General features: G+C 42.7%; 1 protein-coding gene across 1 annotated transcript in view; it reads left to right on the top strand.

Moving 5' to 3' along the window:
• SGPL1 (sphingosine-1-phosphate lyase 1) overlaps nucleotides 1-17788 on the top strand; it is a 92300-nt gene extending 74512 nt beyond the window's left edge. Inside the window, exons 11-14 of the mRNA XM_040320495.1 lie at nucleotides 6629-6867; nucleotides 10369-10515; nucleotides 12315-12435; nucleotides 16833-17788. Of these exons, the coding sequence (XP_040176429.1) occupies nucleotides 6629-6867; nucleotides 10369-10515; nucleotides 12315-12435; nucleotides 16833-16973 (648 nt within the window). The 3' untranslated portion in view covers nucleotides 16974-17788. The remainder of the gene's footprint in view (nucleotides 1-6628; nucleotides 6868-10368; nucleotides 10516-12314; nucleotides 12436-16832) is intronic.
• The last annotated feature ends 385 nt before the right edge of the window (nucleotides 17789-18173 follow it).

Raw genomic sequence — 18173 nt, 5'->3', positions numbered from 1 at the left:
TCACCTTTAGTTTGAGGGTATTTACATCCAAATCAGGTGAACAATGTAGGAATTACAACAGTTTGTATATGTGCCTCCCACTTTTTAAGGGACCAAAAGTAATGGGACAATTGGCTGCTCAGCTGTTCCATGGCCAGGTGTGTTATTCCCTCATTATCCCATTTACAAGGAGCAGATAAAAGGTCCAGAGTTAATTTCAAGTGTGCTATTTGCATTTGAAATCTGTTGCTGTCAACTCAATATAAGATCCAAAGAGCTGTCACTATCAGTGAAGCAAGCCATCATTAAGCTGAAAAAACAAAACAAACCCATCAGAGAGATGGCAAAAACATTAGGTGTGGCCAAATCAACTGTTTGGAACATCCTTAAAAAGAGAGAATGCATCGGTGAGCTCAGCAACACCAAAAGACCCGGAAGACCACGGAAAACAACTGGTGGATGACCGAAGAATTCTTTCCCTGGTGAAGAAAACGCCCTTCACAACAGTTGTCCAGACCAAGAACACTCTCCAGGAGGTAGGTGTATGTGTGTCAAAGTCAACAATCAAGAGAAGACTTCACCAGAGTGAATACAGAGGGTTCACCACAAGATGGAAACCATTGGTGAGCCTCAAACAGGAAGACCAGATTAGAGTTAACTAAACAACATCTAAAAAGCCTTCACAGTTCTGGAACAACATCCTATGGACAGATGAGATCAAGATCAACATGTACCAGAGTGATGGGAAGAGAAGAGTATGGAGAAGGAAAGGAACTGCTCATGATCCAAAGCATACCACCTCATCAGTGAAGCATGGTGGTGGTAGTGTCACGGCGTGGACATGTATGGCTGCCAATGGAACTCGTTCTCTTGTATTGAAGTGACTGCTGATATAAAAGCAGCAGGATGAATTCTGAAGTGTTTCGGGCAATATTATTATCGGCTCATATTCAGCCAAATGCTTCAGAACTCATTGGACGGCGCTTCACAGTGCAGATGGACAATGACCCGAAGCATACTGCGAAAGCAACCAAAGAGTTTTTTAAGGGAAAGAAGTGGAATGTTATGCAATGGCCAAGTCAATCACCTGACCTGAATCCGATTGAGCATGCATTTCACTTGCTGAAGACAAAATTGAAGGGAAAATGCCCCAAGAACAAGCAGGAGCTGAAGACAGTTGCAGTAGAGGCCTGGCAGAGCATCACCAGGGATGAAACCCAGCGTCTGGTGATGTCTATGCGTTCCAGACTTTAGGCTGTAATTGACTGCAAAGGATTTGCAACCAAGTATTAACTGCTTTCCGACCAGCCGCCGTATAACTGTTATATATAACAGTTATGTATAACAGTTATACGGCGGCAGGTCGGCTCTGCTGGGCGAGATCACGTAGCTATACGTCATCTCACCGAGCAGCCAATAGGGGCGCGCGCCCGGGATCACCGCTGGGCACCCGCGCTCGCTCGTTACAGAGCGAGAACCGGGAGCTGTGTGTGTAAACACACAGCTCCTGGTCCTGTCAGGGGGGGGGGAAATGACCTACCGTCTGTTCATACAATGTATGAACAGCGATTTGTCATTTCCCCATACCAGTCCACTCCCCCTTCAGTTAGAACACACCCAGGGAACATGATTAACCCCTTTCTTGCCCCCTAGTGTTAACCCCTTCACTGCCAGTGGCATTTTTATAGTAATCAATGCATTTTTATAGCACTGATCGCTATAAAAATGCCAATGGTCCCAAAAATGTGTCAAAAGTGTCCTCCATAATGTCACAGTACCGATAAAAATCGCTGATCGCCGCCATTACTAGTAAAAAAAATATTAAGAAAAATGCCATAAAACTATCCCCTATTTTGTAAACGCTATAACTTTTGCGCAAACCAATCAATACACGCTTAAACTGAGGAAAAAAACTTTTTTTTTTATATATTTTTGGGGGATATTTATTATAGTAAAAAATATTCATTTTTTTCAAAATTGTCGCTCTATTTTTGTTTATAGCGCAACAAATAAAAACCGCAGAGGTGATCAAATACCACCAAAAGAAAGCTCTATTTGTGGGGAAAAAAAGGACGCCAATTTTGTTTGGGAGCCACGTCGCACGACCGCGCAATTGTCAGTTAAATCGACGCAGTGCCGAATCGCAAAAACTGGCCAGGTCCTTTACCTGCATTTTGGTCCGGGTCTTAAGTGGTTAATCTGTCCCATTTAATTTTGGGCCCTTAAAAAGTGGGAGGCACTTTGCACTGCTCAGTGAGGAGAGGTCTGGGAACTGATTGGAGGGAAGGGACACACCCCCTTCACACAGCACTCAGGAGCAGAGCTGAGGCTCTCAATCGGCTGGAGTTTCTTCCCCTGTCACCTTTTTTCTATTGGTGCCAGAAATACTTGTCATAAGTGATTTATGCTGGTGGCAGAGGAAGAAAGCAGCAGACAGTAATGACAGTGCTCTCAATTGAGACAGGTACACAGAGGGATATGCTTTGTTCATATTTCATGTCTGAGGTTTACAACCACTTTAAGGGTAAACAATGTCTAGCCTTTAGAACCACTTTAATTTATCCAGCTGCCCATGTCACAAGCGGCAATGCATGTAGGGCAGCCCGACACTTCTAATTGTCGTCTCTGCTCAGCCCGGGGAGAAGGACTTGTCCTGTGGATGTCATTAAGATGCTTCCTAGGAAGCCATGGTGTTATAAAGCTCCTCGGACGCATGATGTCAGCAGAAGCCATCAAGTGTTGCTTTCTGTCTCTGCCCCCATCCTACTTAAAAAATGTAGGGAGATTTACCACGCTGCTAAGTGAAAGTGGGGGCAGCTGCTGGCACTAAAACATACAGCCTCGGTTTTCCCATGAAGAACAGGACTCGGCAGGGGTGTCCCTTATCTCCATTGCTTTTCATTTTATGCTTGGAGCCCCTTGCCGAGTCTATTCGCTCCCATCCGGACATTCGTGGGGTGGTGATGCGGCAGGGAGAATATAAATTGTCGCTCTTTGCGGACGACATCTTGCTCACTATTACCAAGCCACTAATTTCCCTCCCTTCACTGCACAAACTATTATCTTCCTTTAGTGCCATCTCAGGATATAAGGTTAACACTTCCAAAACTGAGGTTCTTCCCATTCATATTTCTCCAACCCTACTGTCTCAACTTAAGGAATCCTTTCCCTATAAATGGTGTACTGAGTCCCTCAAATATCTAGGTATTCTGCTTACTCCCTCTTATTCATCTCTCTATACAGTTAATTTCCCCCCTTTAGTCATGGACATTAATAAGTCCCTGCTGACATGGACAAAATACCCTCTTTCCCTTCTTGGTAGGATTAACGTTCTAAAAATGTCCATTCTGCCTAGATTGCTCTATCACTTTGAAACGTTGCCGATTGCCTTACCCTCTCCCCAGTGAAAAGCAATACGTAGGAGTTTTTTAAAGTTTATATGGGGTGGCGGGACTCATCGTATAGCAGGTTCAGTGGTGTTTGCCCCTAGATCCAGGGGTGGTTTAGGTGCTCCGGACATTAAGTATTATTACGCTTCACATTTGAGGGCTGTTGTGTCCTGGTCCTCCCTACATGCTCCGAGTCAATGGGCTACTATTGAGAGAGGGGTGCTATACCCGGTTCACCCTTGCTCTTTGGGGTACACTTCCTTCCCTGGATCCTATTTTTAAGCGTCAATGTACTGCCCCAATGGCCTTTACTCTAAACATTTGGCGTAAGTGTCTCAAAAGCTATCCCCTTGCCTCGAATTGCCCACCACTTGTAAATGTTCTGTTTTATCCAACCATACCAGATAGTATGTCCCTGGGTAGGATTTCCTCATGGCTCAATGTGCCTCTGTTTCAACTACGGAATGTGGTTAATCCCGTTACGCGGAGATTGTATACTTTTAACGTTTTGTGCAGAAAATTTAATATACCATCCCATCTTTTTTATTTTTACCTACAAGTTAGACATTTCTTTCATTCCAAATCTCCCACCTTGACCCTCGACAGACCGACAGCTTTCAAGTTTTTGTGTGCTCAGGGCCCTCACCAATTACATTTAATTTCCTCTATCCACCGTATCCTCCATGAGTCGACTCCTATTTCTGAAACCACACACCTTTATATGAGAAAATGGTCACACTTATTGGGTAAGCCTATTACGGTTCAAGTCTGGGATAAGATTTGGTCCTCTATTTTTAAGTCTTCTAAATGTGTGACCCATCGAGAAACGTCCATTAAAATCCTCATGTTCTGGTATAAAACCCCCGATGTTATTCATACGTATGTTCCCTCGGTTTCACCACATTGCTGGCGTTGTGGAAACACTACTGGTTCCTTGTTTCATATCTTTTGGAATTGTTCCCTGGTCCAACCTTTTTGGCAGAAGGTGAGGCTACTGTTACAGGAGGTGATGGATGTGTCCCTTTTGTTTGACCCTTTAAATTTTCTTTTGGGACTTCCATTCCCTGGCCTAACCAAAAATGTGAACAGCCTGGCCGCCTATGTCTTACTGGCAGCCAGGAGGCTTATACCGCTGTGCTGGTTGTCTACAGCTCCCCCTCCGTGGTCCAGATTTCTGCATCTGGTTACTGAGATTCGGAGGATGGAGTATTTAACAGCGTCTGTCCATGATTCTATTCCACAATTTGATAAAGTTTGGGACCACTCGAGATACGGGACTTCTGTATCACTGGCCTCACCTTAGTCTTTGTTATTACTCTCTGATTTATGGTGCTAATTTTTACCTTGGAGTTGTTTGTTCTATATTATCTTGTTATTCTTGTGCAGATCACTACTGTGATCTGCATACTTGGACACTGTATTCTTGTCAATTGTTTTTATGTTCTCTTTTGAGAAATCTCTTTGATATCATTATGTTGATGTTATCATTCTTTTGTACTCTATGATTCAGCTCTGTACTATGTGCTTCTTAAAATCCAATAAAAATACAATTTTGAAAAAAAAAAAAAAAAAATATACAGAAAAATATGTGACAAGAATAAAGGTAAAATGTGCAGCGCTACAGGAGTGAGCAAACCCTAGTGAGCAGGATGTGTGAGAGTGATATAAATCAATATAAAACACAAGTGTCACAATGGGAACATGGGTAAATTTAGAGAATGAGTATAACAGAAAAATAAATTGCTGTATATACGAGCATCTCAGCATAGGAGACTCATGTTGGTCCAAACGTCAAAAAACAAATTTGATTGGTGAACGTGAGCTGATATTACAAGTCTAATGAAAAACTGCACACAGCAACAGATGAAATGTCTATGCGACAATAAGGTTGATAATAACCGATCTTCCAGCTGATTGGGAGGTGGGGAGAGATGGACAAGGAGACAATCATATATAGACAAGTTGGATACTCTTACCATGTGACGTGGACCCAAATACCTTTCGGTCTGGGTTTTACGCCTGCTGCCTATACTGCGCTCTTTTTATCTGTGATCACTTCGTGTAACCATTGCCGGATGTTCACTATTTTTTATCTGCCATTTTTACACTTTTGGTTCCTGTGTTTTAATAAACCCCTTTTTGGTTACTCTGATCTACGCCATGTGGAGGCTTTTTTTTGCTCTCTTCCATGCTTTTTGCATACCCTCAAGCTGTGGAGGAGTAACATCACTGCTTCAGCATACACCAACAAACTGCCGGGAGTCTATGAATGTGGAGGAGGTCATCAGGATTTGCGACGGGAGAGGCTATACAACACTGACGGAGACGTTGACGGGAAAAGCCTGTTACTACATCACTCTGGCCTCTGCTTGATTGACCCAGACCGAGAGGTATTTGGGTCCGCGCCACATGGTAAGAGTATCTAACTTATCTATATATGATTGTCTCCTTGTTCATCTCTCCCCACCTCACAATCAGCTGGAAGATCGGTTATTATCAACCTTATTGTCGCATAGACATTCCATCTGTTGCTGTGTGCAGTTTTCCAGTGTTGCATAGACATTCCATCTGTTGCTGTGTGCAGTTTTCCAGTGTTGCATAGACATTCCATCTGTTGCTGTGTGCAGTTTTCCAGTGTTGCATAGACATTCCATCTGTTGCTGTGTGCAGTTTTCCAGTGTTGCATAGACATTCCATCTGATGCTGTGTGCAGTTTTCCAGTGTTGCATAGACATTCCATCTGTTGCTGTGTGCAGTTTTCCAGTGTTGCATAGACATTCCATCTGTTGCTGTGTGCAGTTTTTCATTAGACTTGTAATATCAGCTCACGTTCACAAATCAGATTTTTTTTTTTGACGTTTGGACTAACATGAGTCTCCTATGCTGAGATGCTCGTATATACAGCAATTTATTTTTCTGTTCTACTTATTCTCTAAATTTACCCATGTTCCCATTGTGACAATTTGTGTTTTATATTGATTTATATCACTCTCACACATCCTGCTCACTAGGGTTTGCTCACTCCTGTAGCGCTGCACATTTTACCTTTATCCCCATCCTACATGGCCTTGATGAAAAATATAAAAATGAGGTTCATGGAAGAAGTTTTACTGAAATATGTGGAGTAGTATCTAAGGTATGTTGACATATTACTATGCAATGACTTCACTGTTAATCTAAGAAAGCAGATGTAAGAAGGAAGAAATGTACTTGGTGTATGTCAGAAATGTAAGTAGTAAACTTTCTGTTTTTAATTCCAGTATGGCTATGCACCGAAAGGCTCCTCTGTAATACTGTACAGCAACAAGGACTACAGACAGTACCAATACTTTGTAGCATCAGACTGGCCCGGCGGCCTCTATGCCTCTCCCTCTATTGCTGGCTCTAGGCCTGGTGGTATAGTAGCTGCTTGCTGGGCCACAATGATGCACATTGGAGAAGATGGATATATTGACGCCACTAAAAAGATCATTACTACTGCACGGTTCATCATAAAGGAGTAGGTTTGATCTAGAAATCTATGAATTATTGCTTGTGCTCATTCTGCTCTGCTTGCATTTTGCACAGGTTACATGTTATAAAATGTGTGTTACAGGTTTTCCATGCATATATGCCTTATCTGTATTGCGTAAAGAACGTTTTTTAAATATCTGTTCTTTTATAGTAGAGATAAGTGGCTAAAATGTCAGAACATTTTGGGATGTATTGAGGCTTTTTATGCGAAACTACAACACATAGGAAAATGTATAGGGCTGTGGAAATTAATGATTAATTCCTCGATTAATCGTTAATTTTTTTGATCGGTACTAGTGGTGCAACGGATCGTAAATGATCCGTGATCTGAATGGGTCACTATATGTGGATCGGCACACCACGTGATCCGCGGAGCTCCGCTGCTGCCTCGCCATAGGAAAGGCCGTGGCTTTGGCCTAGCTCCTGGAGCGGCGTCCATCTTGGTCCACCCGGCGGCGGCCTAGGTGAGCCTAGAGCGGCGAGCTAACGTCATCACCCGGCCTCAACTTGCTCGCGTTCGGCCGGCTTCTCTATTAAGAATAAGCAAGCACTAATCTTCCTATACAGTGGGGGAGATGTGGACCATATTACAGTGGGGAGATGTCTGTGGAGATTATAGTGGGGGAGATGTCTGTGGATATTATAGTGGGGGAGATGTCTGTGGATATTATAGTGGGGGAGATGTCTGTGGATTACAGTGGGGGAGATGTCTGTGGATCTTATAGTGGGGGAGATGTCTGTGGATCTTATAGTGGGGGAGATGTCTGTGGATCTTATAGTGGGGGAGATGTCTGTGGATCTTATAGTGGGGGAGATGTCTGTGGATCTTATAGTGGGGGAGATGTCTGTGGATCTTATAGTGGGGGAGATGTCTGTGGATCTTATAGTGGGGGAGATGTCTGTGGATCTTATAGTGGGGGAGATGTCTGTGGATATTACAGTGGGGGAGATGTCTGTGGATATTACAGTGGGGACTATATATGGTGGTGATCCGAAAAATGTATGTGCGTTATAATCAAAATTAGTCAATTAATCGATTTAAAAAATCAATTAATCTAACACCATACGGTCAATAGACATGAACAATATGATGACATATTTGCAAATGTTACAGAGAGCACCCTAAGCCTTGAATATACTGGGGCATCAAGAGTGGCCTGTAGAAGGTGGCAGGTCAGTCCTTGAAGGTGTTCACATAGCAATTTCCAACGTGTTTCGAATTTACATGCATTTTCCTTCTTATGGGAAAGGAAAGGGTGCAAAAATAGAAAGTCATGGATGAATTCCAGGTGCTGTTTTTGCATGTGCGTTTTTGGTATGTTTTTAATGCAGTCCAGTGCCTTTTTTCACCCCTCTTTTTTATTAACCTTGGATAAGGACAAGTGTGTTCCAGAGCGTTTTTTTTTTTTTTTTTTTTTGCGTTCCAGTGTGTTTTTGATGCGTATTACAGCATTTCGGTGCAGGTAAAATGCCGCATGTTCTACTTTTTTTTTTTTTTTTTTTCTGGAACTGCAAGCACTGGTGTGAACTATGCCATTGAAAACCATACAACCTACTTTCCATGCGTTTTTTGATGCAGAAAAAAAACCGCACTGGGCTGTGGTGTGAACTGGCCCTTAGTGAAGGTACAACATTTAGCAACTTATTGCTACACTTAGAGGTGCCTCTCTGCTCTTATATCCTGTAAAAAAAAATGCTTTGATATAAAAGTGCTTTGGATAACAAGCATGTTTCTGGAACGAATTATGCTTGCAAACCAAGGTTTTACTGTATGTGCTTGTCACGACTATCCAGCCTAAGATAGATGTAGCAACACTGCAGACTACCCACGTTACTGCTGGGACCATGGGATCCATGCTGCATCTGTCCCCCGCCAACTCTACACCATGAACTGAGCATTCATAGATCATTAAGTTCTTGGGTCAGTGGTGACTGTCAATCATCGTTCTGTGCTCTGCCCCTCCAGCGCTCACTGGAGCACAAGGCAGGGGGAGGGGATGGGAGCGGCTGGTTCACGTTCTCCATCTCTGCAGAGCCTAGACTGGCTCTGATGTCAGCCAACAGCAGACTAAAGTCTGCTGTCAGCTAAATCTGGGTCTCAGGAGTGCAGAAATAAGTGCACTCCCATGATCCACAGGAGAAGTATCGCCAAAAGAGCTTTGGCCATACTTCTCCTTTAAGTAAAAAGTAAGTAAACGGGTTTATGGTTTTATAGAATGTTGTGATTTACAGCAGCCCCTTATTTAAATCCAGTAACCTGTTTGTTCATTTTGTTGGAGTTTTTTATGTTTTTTTTACTGTCCTTTAAAATTATTGCCAATGCAATGCTGCTTAGATCTGCTTTTTGTAAAATGGCTATTTGTGATTGATTTGCAAATGGTCTTGCAGTTCTTGCTGCATGTACAGTAAAACCTTGGTTTGAGAGTAACTTGGTTTGAGAGCGTTTTGCAAGACAAGAAAAATGTTTTTAATAAATGTTGCCTTAATATACAAGTGATGTCTTGATATGAGTAGCGTCATGTCACAACTGAGTATAAAAAAAGAAGAGAGGAGCCTCTAAGTGTAGCAATATGGTTACATTTAATGAAGGTACAACATTTAGCAACTTATTGCTGCACTTGGGTCCTGTACACACGATCCGTCCATCCGATGAAAACGGACTACACACCATCAGCTCAAAATCCGATCGAGTCCAATGCGGTGACGTAAAACACAACGTCGTGCTGATAAAAACGAAGTTCAATGCTTCCAAGCATGCATCGACTTGATTCTGAGCATGCGTGGGTTTTGAACCAATGCTTTTGCGTACTAACCATCCGTATTCGAGCGATCGGTCAGGCATCCAGTCCGATTTTAAAGCAAGTTCTAAAACTTTGGACTGAAGGACAAAAGTCTGATGGGCCATACACACGGTAGGTTTGGACTGATGAAACTGAACTTCAGTCCGTTTTCATCAGTTTGGACTGATCGTGTGTACAAGGCCTTAGAGGTGCCTCTCTTCTCTTTTATACCCTGTAAAAAAAATGCTTTGATATACAAGTGCTTTGGATTATAAGCATGTTTCTGGAACAAATTGTGCTCTCAGTCCAAGGTTTTACTGTATGTGTTTTATTGGCTTATTTACTTCAGCTGACTCGAGAGGAACCAGCCAAGTTTTTGAACCTTTAATGGGCAGGCAGAATGTACCAAGTTGATCGATCAATCAGCTTGGCTACAAACAGTCTGCAATATTCTCTTGTGATTATCACTAGCGGCAGCTATAGCCGCTAGCAATAATCACGGTCTTCTCCCAGTGGGCACGGCTTCCTACGTCGGCACTGTCTGTGTTGATGGGGGAATTCCGCGGTTGCAGGAAAAAATTTGCACCATGTATGACTGGCCTTAGTAGTGGATCATGAGTGTTTTTTGTTTTTTGTCTGTTTATCTTCACTGATGGGGTTAGTATTTAACTTTAATATTGTCACATGGTTTGCTTTTATCTTTGAAGGTTGCAAAAGGTCAAGGAAATCTTTATTTTTGGAAATCCAGAGGTGTCTGTCATCGCGCTGGGATCAGATACATTTGACATTTACCGCTTGTCCAACTCTTTGACAGCTAAGGGCTGGAACTTGAATACTCTTCAGTTTCCATCTAGGCAAGTACATTTTTAAAAGCTGGTTTCCGACTCGTAAACCTCTATCATAACTGTAACTTCCTGCTCTTATGCTCCTGAATTCCACTACCTTATTTGCTGGGGTATAAAACGACCTTTTATACTTAAAAATATGGCGCAAAAATCGGGGGGTCGTCTTATACGCCGGATGCAGACTGCGGGCGCTTATTTTTTAAAAGCTGCGCCTCCTCCTCCTCGTGCTGTTCCGTGATAGGCAGAACACTAATTTTCCCAGCAGAGCCTGTGTTCCGCCTATCACGAACGTTGTCTCGGCCTCGAACAATACATATATACATATACATTTTTTTTTTTTTTTTAATGTGGAAGAGGGCAGGTCTGTAAGCTTCATGTGTTAGTTGATGCAGTGATGGGGTGGGTATAGACCTTGACATAGTTTCAACTGACTGACATTCAGTATTTTTATTGCAAACTTCTAGTCCGTCTAAGCCCTGGTTCACACAGTGCGATTTGTCATGCAAGTTCAAAATTTCATGACAGATCGCACCCCATTGCTGGCACTGGAACCGTTTAAAACTTTGTGACTCTGAAAAAGGTTCCTGCGCTACTTTTTTGGGGAATTTTATTGTGACTTGCATAGACTTTTGTTAAATGAAGTTGCAAGCCTCAATGAAATCAGAGGTGCAAATTGCACTGATGTGCGGCTTTGAAATCCTGCTGATCTAGCGCGATTTCAAAGCTGCAGCGATGTGAACCAGGTCTAAATGTAATAAATGACCACCAGGGAGGAATAGCAGGAACCTGCGGCTTGCAAATTGCCCTAATTACAGTATCTTCTAAAGTTGGGGTCTGCAAACTTTCTAGACAAAGTTTACTGTTCTTCAAACTTTAGGGGGGCTGGATTGTGGCCAGCAATAGTACCGTGTTTCCCCGAAAATAAGACCTAGTGTTATTTTCCAGGAGGGCTGCAATATAAGCCCTACCCTGAAAATAAGCCCTAGTTAAAATGTTTGTAACATCCTATAATCCACTCTATAATCCACTCTATTACAGTAGTATATAATGTACAATGTGTGTGTCTCTGTAATATAATTGCCGGAAAGAGAGCTCCTGCGGGTCACAGAAGCGCTGAACAAAGGTATTTTTTGCACAATTATATTACAGAAACACACACATTATACATTATATACTACTGTAATAGAGTGGATTAAATGGTTTTACAAGCATTTTAACTCTGTTTACACTGGGGATTCCTGTCAGGCAGGGAGAGAGAGGGGGGAAAGACAGCACATTACATAGTAAGACCTACCCCGAAAATAAGCCCTACTGTGTCTTTTGTTGCCAAAATTAATATAAGACCCGGGCTTATTTTCGGGGAAACACGGTAGGTACACCTTAAAGCAGGGAGGGCACAAAAAAGTTTTATAATACCAGCTCTTGACGCTTCAGAAACAACACTTCTATTGGGTTAAAGCAGTGTTTCTCAATTCCAGTCCTCAGGCCCCCCCAACAGGTCAGGTTTTCAGGATTTCCATTATTTTGCACAGGTGATTTGATCAGTTTCACTGCCTTAGTAATCACCACAGCCTTTTCATCTGAGGGAAATCCTGAAAACCTTACCTGTTGGGGGGGCCTGAGGACTGGAATTGAGAAACACTGGGTTAAAGTATTCAGAACCCATAGAAAGGCCTATATTCAGACTAGTAGTTCTTTTGTAAAGAACTGACCGATTATACAGATACCACAGTTGGGGAGGTCTCAGAAACCAATGTTTCCGGTGGTTGAGCCAGCGCTAATAGTCTTCATTTGCTTTTTTATGACAGCATTCACATGTGTCTCACCGTGCCGCATACAAAGCCTGGAGTTGCACAGCTTTTTGTGAAGGACATTCAGGAGTCTGTCGCCGTGATAATGAAAGAACCTGGAGCCAAAACCACTGGAGTGGTAACTATTATTAATTAATTATTAATTAACTATTAATGATTTTTAAACCTCGATTAGAAGTATTGCATTAGAGATATTGTATATATTGTGTTTTCTTGTGACGGTTTTATTATTTGACATTCTATAAGTGCAGCTTTCTTTCAGAGGAAAATAATGTGGACATTACATTTGTAATTATGGTTTTGTACGTTAATCTATACAGAACTAAAATGTAATGCCCCGTACGCACGATCGGAATTTCCGATGGCCTAAAATCCGATGGAATTTTTCGTTGAATTACGTTCAAGCTGTCTTGCATACACACTGTCAGACGAAATTCCGACCATCCAAAACGCGGTGACGTAAAACATTACGACGAGCCAAGAAAAATGGAAGTTCAACGCTTCTGAGCATGCGTCGACTTGATTCTGAGCATGCATGGGTTTTTTCTCCATCGGAGTTGCACACAGACGATAGGAATTTCCTTTTTTTTTTTTTTTCTCTATCGGGAAAAAATAAAACATGTTCTATTTCTAAACACAGATGGGGAAAAAAAGTCCGATAGGGCCCACACACGATTGGAATTTCCGATGAAAAAAGTCCATCGGAAATTCCGATCGTGTGTACGCGGCATTAGTTTTGTGGGAAGTTTAAGGTGGGTTAAAATGCTGTACTCAAAGATATTGGCTGCAAGGTCTCCCATTGGATTTCCTGTTCTGGCTTTCTACTAAGGGCACTGGGATTGTGTCACATTGTTGTGGCAGGATTCTCCATTTATTCATGTAGGTGTCCCTGAGGAGAATCCAACTGTAGTGACACCATAACTTTAGTCTGTAATGGCAGTAAAGACAACCTGAAAATCTAACCTAAAGAGTCTACCCCAAAAGCAGTTATTGTGGGTCCAGTATACCAAGAGCCACCAACATGGGCATTTCGCTTTTCGATTGACCAATTAAGTTTTGGCTCCTCCTGTTAATAACATTGAATCTATGTTGTTGGTGCGTTCAGTGTGACATTTCAGTTGCGATCTCGGGGGAATTGTTGGGTAACCGTAGAAAAAGTTGAAGAGGATAAGAAACTTTACCAGGTTGTCTTGTATATTATCCTACCCTCAGTTTTTTTTCCTCTCGTACTCCTTTTTATTTTCCAAAATACATCGAGACTCGAGTATTATGCCGGCCAAATCTTATCGAAGAATTTTCGTACGAATTTCGCAACAGCCGATTTTCGTGCGGCAATCAAATTTGAGGAATCGCACATGTTGGAAATTTTTGGAAATCAAACAATTTTCTAATCAATGATGGGAGAATCGTGCAAGAAATGTAATGGAAAGAAAAATGCGCATGTGCAAGAAAAGAAAATTCCCAGAGAGATTCCCGGCCACAAATTCATTTCTGTAGCAACATGAAGGCTTGGATGGCCGAATTTCGAAAATCAATCGTGGCATCATCGGATCACAAAAAACAAACTCTATGATTTTGAAAAGAAAATTTGTTAGAAATTAGAGGTCGGTATGGGGTTTTTCTCTGGCCGATGCCGATATTTGGAAATCGGGGCGGCCGATATACGTTGACGATTTTTGCGGCCGATATATATATTTTTTTTCTTTTTTCCTCCATCTCAGAAAACCTAGGCTGGAGAGGTGGGGAGGAGGTTATTGTTTAGAGTGGAGAGGTGGGGTGCAGCCTATCGGTGTCCATCAGTGCCACCTCATTAGTGCCTACTAGTTCAGCCTGCCAGTGTCCATCAGTGCAGCCTGTCAGTGCCACATCAGTGCAGCCTATAAGTATCCATTAGTGCCCACCAGTGCAACCTCATCAGTACCCACCAGTGGAGCCCATCAGTGCCCACCAGTTCAGCCTGTCGGTGCCACCTCATCAATGCCCACCAATGCATCCCATCATTGTCCACCAGTGCATCTCACCAGGGTATCACATCAGTGCCAATCAGTGCATCACATTAGTCCTAGCTCATCAGTGCCCACCAGTACAGTCTAATGTCATTCACTGCCACCTCATCAATGCCCACCAGCGGAGCGCTTCTGGCTCCATTTTTCCTCCTAGCCTAGCCAAAGAAAGCTCCATTCGTCCCTGACGTGCTGCGCGCCCCGCCCCTGCCTACAAACCCCAGAATGCAGCGCGGGCCGTTAACAGACAATCGGTGGCCCCCGCTGCCGACTTCCTCCACTAAAAGAAAAAAAGTCAGAATTCCACCCAGCACGCCCCTGCATCATATCCCTGACAATCAGCATTTTTTACATAATAAATCGGCCGATGCCGGTTTCATTAAAAAGGCAAAATATCGGACTGTATATCAGTCGACCTCTATTCGAAATTTGAACGCGTATGTCCTGCTTTAGTAACACATTTTAGCTTGGTGTTTCTAAAGTAAGCAGGGTTTAAAGCCAAACTCCGGGAAATATTAAAATTCTCCTTAAGCAAATCTCCATCCTCAAACCCCCACCTCCTTATTTATTTATTTTCTTTTAAGCTAGTTATTACCTGGTTGTGGGTTTTGCACAGTTCAGATCCAGCATTGTCCTGCTAAGATCCCCTTCTCTTCTATAGCTCTTCTGGCGGCCTCATAATGACATGTTGCTAGGCCTGCCCCCAGGGGCGGACTGACCATTGAGTCACTTGGGCACTGCCCGAGGGCCCCATGCCACTAGGGGGCCCCATCCGGGTTGCCAGGCTCAGTAAAACCAGGGACAGTATGTAAAAATCTGTGTTTTTTTTAGATCTGTCCCTGATATGTCCGAAAATGACATGCTTTTAATGTGAATATCCCAAGATTTTAGCTGCCCTGCCTCTGCACTACCTCCTGGCGTAGTGGCCATCTGTAAGCCAGAGGGGCCCCATACTCTTCTATTTCCCGGGGGCCCCATGAGTTGTCAGTCCGCCCCTGCCTGCCCCCTTTTCCTTTTTTGTGCATGAAATATCCCAGGAGCCATAGAGAGCACAGTGCACATCATTTGCTTAGGCGAGTAATATGCATGGGTGGCAGGACCAAACTTATTTTTATTTTTTTTATTTTTGTGAATGAATTAAGTACAGACAGGCTTTGCAGTTGATGGCTTGTAGTTTTAAATAAGCTACCAGGGCACTTGATTCTTCCTGTCATTCAGTAACTGCCTGCTGATTATGAGGTACAGGCAGATGGCTACACTGACAGTCTGCAGGAGCATGAGCATGCACCTGTGAAAAAAAAAAACATTTTTTTGCAGGTAAAAAAAAATGTGAATTTATTATTATTATTGATACCGTATTTATCGGGGTATCGCGCTCTCCGGCTAAGAGCGCACCCCTAATGTGGACCCGCAATTCCTGTAAAAAATTTTTTTTAGTACTTACAGTTTTGGTGTCTTGCGCGTCGTCCATCGGCGGCCTTGTCGGGTCCGGCGTCCGTCTGCGGCTTCGGTGGTGTCTTCCCGGCTTCTCCCACGCTGTCTCCCCGTCGAATCGCCGCTTCCCGCGCTCAGTTTGAACGCCTCCACCGACATATACCGAGTGCAGTACACTCGGCTACATTTGGCCAGGCTCGGCTTCGCTCGTGCTCACGCTCTGTGACGTTTATGCGTGAACACGAGCGAAGCCGAGCCTGACCGAATGTAGCCGAGTGTACTGCACTCGGTATATGTCGGCGCAGGCGTTCAAACTGAGCGCGGGTATCGGCGTATATCGCGCACCCACGATTTTGCCCTGGATTTTCAGGGCAAAAAAGTGCACGGTATACACCGATAAATACGGTAATTTGTTTTCAGAAAGGTGAACTTATTCTTTAATAGAATGGACAGGCAGGGCTTAAGGCTGGGTTCACACTATTGCCGTATGCGGCTCACAGCAGGAGTCCGGTGCGTCCCCTGTCCACCGTTTTAGGTCTGATTTCAGCCCGAATTTTTGGCTGAATTCGGACCTGACATTATGGGCCACTTTGTGTTGGTCTTGCACATAAAATCACAATAGAATTTATTTATGTTTTTGGTTGTAACATGACATAATGTGGAAAATTTCAAGGGGTATGGATACATTTTCAAGGCACTGCACGTGAACTGGCTCCATAGAGAGCCAGTCACAATCTCCTGCAATTGCACTAGTGTGAACCCAGCCTTAAGGGGCTCTGTCCAAGTCTATGCATTCCTTCCCTTTTTTTTGCATTGTGTTGTCTCTTGATTTGATTTTATTATTTGTAAAGCGCCAAATACAGTTCAAGAACTGCGCCTAAGCAAATGACAGCTACATTTTAAGTACCATTAGAATGAATAATCGCACATAACTGAACACACGTTCTTTAGCAATGATCTTGTGGTGATTTTCATTTTCCAAAGAAAGCCATTTTAGGGTTAAGACGTTTCGTTATAAATTGTGCCTAGGAATATTTACCCGAGTTTGCTGTAATATTTGCTTGTGCTTTGTTTACAGGGTGCCATATACGGGATGGCACAAACAATACCTGACAGATCGATGGTGATGGAGATTTCCAGAGCCTTCCTGGACTGCCTGTATCTCACTGAAATGCCTTCCAGTGCCAAACAGATAAACGGTTCACCTGGGCACCAATAACCAACGACCTTCTGTGGGCGGTACTCTACGAAACGGTTTTATGGAGCCAACACAGCAGGACAGCACATAGACTGCTTTTTATTACATTTACTTTTGTAGCCTTTTAAGGAACAGGTATATTTTGATGATCATTTTTGTATGCAAGGTACTTGTTGTTCCTTATTTTTTCCTAATTCAGGGTAAACATGCGTAATTTATTTAGTGAATAAGTGCTATGTAATAACTGTAGAACATAATCATTGCACTTTTTTTTGTATGAGTGCACCTTTGCTTTGTTAGCGTGTACAGATCTGACCTGCTTCTGTTTGTCATTGTTCTTGTGGACAAACCACCCTGTTATATGTGTTCTAGGCTGTTTGACTTTCGTTTACATTTAGTCCTTCTGAATTAACATTAGGCTGATGACGGGCAAAATAGATCGAATTCCATTCATTCAAATTTCATAAAAGCTTAACCATGTTTGTGCAATTTTTAAAAAGTTGGTTTTGATCGTTTTTAGATCTTCAGCTTCCATTAGAATAATACCTGGTAATCCAGCCATTAGGTTTCTTGTTCAGGCACTTCCTGTTATAAGGTAACAATGCTCTCCTTCTATCTCTCAATGCTCTTCAGCATTTTTGCCCTGCCACATGTGCTTCCACACATGACTGCTGGCACTCGTTGCACGGGCATGCCTTCCCCTATGTAGCCAATGCTAGGTCTCATGCATGTGAATAGAAAGAGTCTGAAAAATACTTGGGAATATCAGCAGCTATAAGATGCAAAAAAAGAAGAAAACAGTATTTTCTAAAATTAAAACACATTTTTTTTCATTATGAAGAGCGATATAGTAATATAAATGTCATTTAAGTGGATGTAAACCCGACTCATGAAATTTGAGCTGGGCACATATATCTGCAGTATGTTGTTATCTCTTTTCAATGAGCTGAGTCTTATAGCTCTCTTCGCAATGGTTCCTCTGTTATCAGCCTGAGAACTGACAAAAGCAGCCTGAATCTTTTGTCAAAGGAGGTTGCTAAAATAGATTAGCAGAGAGCAACTCCTATTACAAAACAGCTCTGAGAGTCTCTGCCTATGATGAGAGGGGGTGTGTGCCTTTCCTCCAATTAGAAATGTTTACTCCCATGTATTTTCTATTTTTGTATAATTTTAAAAGCACAAGGTGTATTATAAGAGCAAAATTAAATAAAAAGACGAGAT

This window comes from Rana temporaria, chromosome 8 (genome assembly GCF_905171775.1).
Source record: "Rana temporaria chromosome 8, aRanTem1.1, whole genome shotgun sequence".
Taxonomy (NCBI): domain Eukaryota; kingdom Metazoa; phylum Chordata; class Amphibia; order Anura; family Ranidae; genus Rana; species Rana temporaria.
Note: the sequence above shows the minus strand (reverse complement) of the source record. Positions and strands in the feature narration are given on the sequence as shown.